Source organism: Triticum aestivum, chromosome 2B (assembly GCF_018294505.1).
Source record: "Triticum aestivum cultivar Chinese Spring chromosome 2B, IWGSC CS RefSeq v2.1, whole genome shotgun sequence".
Taxonomy (NCBI): domain Eukaryota; kingdom Viridiplantae; phylum Streptophyta; class Magnoliopsida; order Poales; family Poaceae; genus Triticum; species Triticum aestivum.
In genome coordinates, this window is record NC_057798.1 from 531,262,529 (window position 1) to 531,267,245 (window position 4,717).

General features: G+C 52.3%; 1 protein-coding gene across 1 annotated transcript; it reads left to right on the forward strand.

Moving 5' to 3' along the window:
* Positions 1 to 2,109: 2,109 nt before the first annotated feature.
* LOC123045863 (amino acid permease 3) lies at positions 2,110 to 4,399 on the forward strand. The gene is made up of 4 exons (XM_044469085.1): positions 2,110 to 2,634; positions 2,738 to 2,955; positions 3,074 to 3,231; positions 3,369 to 4,399. Exons 1-4 carry the CDS (start codon positions 2,177 to 2,179, stop codon positions 4,020 to 4,022), a joined length of 1,488 nt encoding a protein of 495 aa, XP_044325020.1. The 5' UTR covers positions 2,110 to 2,176; the 3' UTR covers positions 4,023 to 4,399.
* The last annotated feature ends 318 nt before the right edge of the window (positions 4,400 to 4,717 follow it).

The following is a 4,717-nucleotide window of genomic DNA, read 5'->3' on the forward strand; positions in this document are numbered from 1 at the left end:
AGTGTTGACATCGTCCTTAGAGCAAGCTGTGTGCAAGTTATTTTTCGGCACACAGGCTTTGCTGAAAAACAGGGAGACATGTGTTGACACCAGATTTTGGCACAGTCAAGAACTTATTTAAAATGGCCTTAAATGGAGAAGTGTTCTACATGAAAAGGTTTTGTATTGTCGATACGAACATCTTTGAAGTTTGGGCCATCGCCATCTGATCTCTTCTCGAAGGCCGAAGTTGTGTTCAAAATACTGAGATTTTGTATTCAGAATACTATTCAGCACATTACGCCCCCAAGACTGCCTCGTCTGGAAAAATGATCTACATGGATTGTCTTTGTCTCGTCGAAACGATCGATTTTGATATAAGAATCGTTCCAATCCGAGTTCGTATGCAAAAGTTAGAGCCATCCGAATACAGCACTATCATGAGCCAAAAGTGGTGCGCCCCACCAGACACCCTGTCTGATGGGTAGCACGAATAACAGTCTGTGTTGCACGAGCGATTTGACCCTCAAAATGAACTTTAATCAAAAAACGTTCAACATAAAAGTTGTTCGTCTCGTCGAAAAAGTCAAGAATGCTTTTGGGCTCGTTTCCAACCGAGATCGTTTACCACCTCAAAAGTTACCCGCAAGGTGCAGCCAGTTTAAACCGAACAGTTTTGGAAAGTTTGGACAAAACCAATCCGAATTTGACTAGGGTTTTGAACGTGAATCCAAGCCTTTTCCTTGCACGGGAAGTCCAGCCGCCTCTTATATACCTGAGGGGTGATGGCCGATTGAACAACACGCAATCGATCAATCAATCTACCACTTTTTATCTTTTATCTTTTCTCCTTAACCCTAGTTCTTCTTCTTCCTCGTTCTTCGTTCGTTCTTCTTCATTGCAGGGCGGCGAACCTCGAGGCCCTAGGGGCGATCAGGTCGACCTAGGGCAGCCCATAGCCACCGCGCACCCAGACGGGGTCCCTCCCGGGCGTGTGGGGTTTCGGGTCCCAAAAGCGCCGGCTTGCTGTCTTGCGTATCGCGCTGGAAGTCGGCCTCCCGCGGTGTGAGTTGCGGAGCATCTCCCTCGGCGCCGCGAGTACACATCGACGTGTTCGTGTGACGCGTTCCAGCGTCAACAGGTGTAAGTTTCACCTAAATGGGTAATTTTCGTCCACTAACTGAATTGGTTCGACAAGTACACCGTTGATTCTATACCATTTTGTAGTGACATTTTAAGTTCCATAGTCCTTTTCATTCACTAACTGAATATTGATTTTAAGTTCCATAGTCCTTTTCATTCACTAACTGAATATTGGTTCAATGAGCTCATAGTGGATTTCATGCCATTCTGTAGTGAAATTTTAAGTTCCATACTCATTTTCGTCTGAATATTGGTTAGATGAGCGCCCAGTTGATCATGTGCCAATTTTGTACTCCCTCCGTTCACTTTTGTAAGTCGTTTCAGACAACACAAAATAAGCTGTTTTGCACATTGTCTGAAATGTCTTCAAGGTCTTATAAAAGTGAACGGAGGGAGTAGTGATATTTTAGCTACAATGTCACTTGTGCCCAACTCTTAAAATACATACTAGAGGTAGTATTATTCAAGTTAATTACAAATTTGAAGGTCTACATCTACATTTTGGATCATAGGTAGCCCTCTCATCAATAATAATATAAGTGTCGTGGTGTGGCTTAGTTTAAAACCGCGACACTTATTATGGATTGGAGGGAGCAGTATTCTTCAGGATAAATCCAAAATTTAATCTAACTCGAAGAAATCCAAATTTTGAGGCCCGGTGTATGTTTTCTAGTGAAGAGATTGTCCTACTTGCATTGACCGTAGATGATGTGTCAATGAGATAGAGCCGACAAGTGGTTCTATAATTATACATACTCTAATGCTTGTCAATTCTTGAGAATTGTGTTGACAACCAGGAGTGCTTATAAGTAAATTATTGCCATAGCATTGGTTCTCTATGCGACAGCGGTTCGTTCATTATTCTTCATAAATCACTACCCGCGTCTTTCCAAAAACAAAAGACTTTTCCAAAAAAAAATAAGAAGACCCCCAGCACCAAATCTGTACACAAATCCTGAACCCTGCGGCTTAAATACGCCTCATTTCGTAGCGATCCTCCTCCACTTTCCAATCTCCCATCCCCTCCCTCACAAAGTCCGCAACATCTCGCCCCATGTCCCACGCCATGGCAACCGTGGACATGCGGCGGTTGGAGACGGGCGCGGGCGGCGGTTTTGACGGCATGGGGCTGTCCAAGCGGGTGGACGACGACCTCGACGACGACGGCCGGCCGCGGCGCACGGGCACGGCGTGGACGGCCAGCGCGCACATCATCACCACTGTGCTGGGGTCCGGCGTGCTGTCCCTGGCGTGGGGGGTGGCACAGCTGGGCTGGGTGGCCGGGCCCGGCGTGATGACTCTGTTCGCCGCCGTCATCTACTACACCTCGGCGCTCCTGGCCGACTGCTACCGCACCGGCGACCCCGTGTCCGGCCCGCGCAACCGCACCTACATGGCCGCCGTCCGCGCCACCCTGGACGAGTCCAAGGTGAAGCTCTGCGGCGCCATCCAGTTCGTCAACCTCTTCGGCATCGGCATCGGCATCACCATCGCCGCGTCCGTCAGCATGCTGTACGGAACTAGACTAAATCGCACTCCACCACAACTTCCTACCTTTTTTCATCTTGTCAAACAATCTTCATTCCTTTTTTGCTGGATTTGGTATGACGAACAGGGCGATCAAGAAGGCGGGATGCTTCCACAAGGAAGGGCACAAGGGCGACTGCAACAGTTATTCCATGAGCCCGTACATTGCCATCTACGGCATCATGGAGATCTTCTTCTCGCAGATCCCGGGCTTGGACAGTATGTGGTGGCTGTCCATCCTCGCCACCGTCATGTCCTTCACCTACTCCACCATCGGCATCTCCCTCGGCGTCGCGCAGATCGTAGGTACGTGGTCTCTGGTCGGTGTGGGGTAGTATATACCAAGTCTTAATTAGACGCGTCGTCGACACGTTGAATCAAGGGAATCTAATCTATTGACGACGACATTGCTACAAAATTTCAGCCAACGGGGGAATCCAGGGCGGCCTCACCGGCGTGGCCGTCGGCATCAACGCCGCCGGCAAGAGTATCACCGTGATGGAGAAAGTCTGGCGTAGTCTTCAGGCGTTTGGGAACATGGCTTTCGCCTACGGCTTCTCCATCGTCCTGCTCGAGATCCAAGCAAGTCGCTATCCAGATACTATCTCGATTTTGCTTAATTAATGACCTGTCCTGTCTTTGTTAATTTGGTGATTGTCGTACCCAGGTGGGGTTGTCTTTGCTGATTTGTTCTTTGTGCATGCTGATTATTGTTGCAGGACACGCTGAAGGCGGCGGCGCCGTCGGAGGCGAAGGTGATGAAGAAGGCGACGGCGGTGAGCGTGGCGGTGACGACGGTGATCTACCTGCTGTGCGGGTGCGTGGGGTACGCGGCGTTCGGCGACGGGGCGCCGGACAACCTCCTCACGGGCTTCGGCTTCTACGAGCCCTTCTGGCTGCTGGACGTGGCTAACGCCGCGGTCGTTGTCCACCTGGTCGGCACGTACCAGGTCATCACCCAGCCCATCTTCGCCTACGTCGAGCTGCGGGCCGCCGCGGCATGGCCGGACAGCGCGTTCGTGGGCACGAGGGAGGTCCGGCTGTGGCCCACGGCCGTCCGCGTGTCCGTGTGCCCGCTCCGGCTGACCTGGCGCACGGCGTACGTGTGCGTGACGACCGCCGTGGCCATGGCGATGCCTTTCTTCGGGTCCGTGGTGGGGCTCATCGGCGCCATCTCCTTCTGGCCGCTCACCGTCTACTTCCCCGTGTCCATGTACATCGCGCAGCGCCGGGTGCCGCGGGGCAGCACGCGGTGGATGTTCCTCCAGGCGCTCAGCGCCGTGTGCCTCCTCGTGTCCGTCGTGGCGGCCGCCGGCTCCGTCGCCGACGTCGCGGCCGAGTTCAAGGCCCACAACCCGTTCCGCCGGGGGTGACCGGGTCTCTTCGGCCGGCGATGCTCCGCTCACTCAACCAAGTTGGCGAGCAACGTTTTACTGCTTCGATGTGCTACTACTAGTACTAATTACCGTGTACTCTGTGTCGTCAGAAGCTTGTCCTCGTCCGGTGGTCAGGTGCTGAACCGGACTGTAGCACCGGGAGCCGGCGGGCCGTGGAATAGTCGTGTGGCTAGCCTACTGGCATAGTGGTCGTGGTTGTGGTTGTGGGTGACACCCGCTCCGCTTGGCATGTGTAAACGTGTGTTTTCTTCCCGGTGCCCTTGTGTCTAGACGTGCTGGGTTTGTCGTGCGAGTGTTTTTCCACAGACCGGGAAGTTAAGTCAATGGAGTGGCGAATTATACAAGGCCACCAACTACATGGGCAATCTTTTCTCGTCAAACACACTCGAGTCCACTGAAAAGCATGGCCCGGTCGTTCCGGTGCGTGCTCGGCGCATGCATGTGGGGCCTCCTCTAGCGCTTCGTTTGTTGTCTGCGTGTTTCGGGCTATGGCGCCGTCGCTCGCATCACCGGCGGTCACGCCATCGCTAGGACTGCTGTCCGTTGAGAGAGACCGATGGATTTTGGCTGCACCAAGAGAATGTCCCTTTTGGAGGGAATCACAGAGAATGTCCCTAACTTGTGAGGATTTTGGCTCTATGTTTTTTTTTGTCTTAAAAAAGACTTTTTTT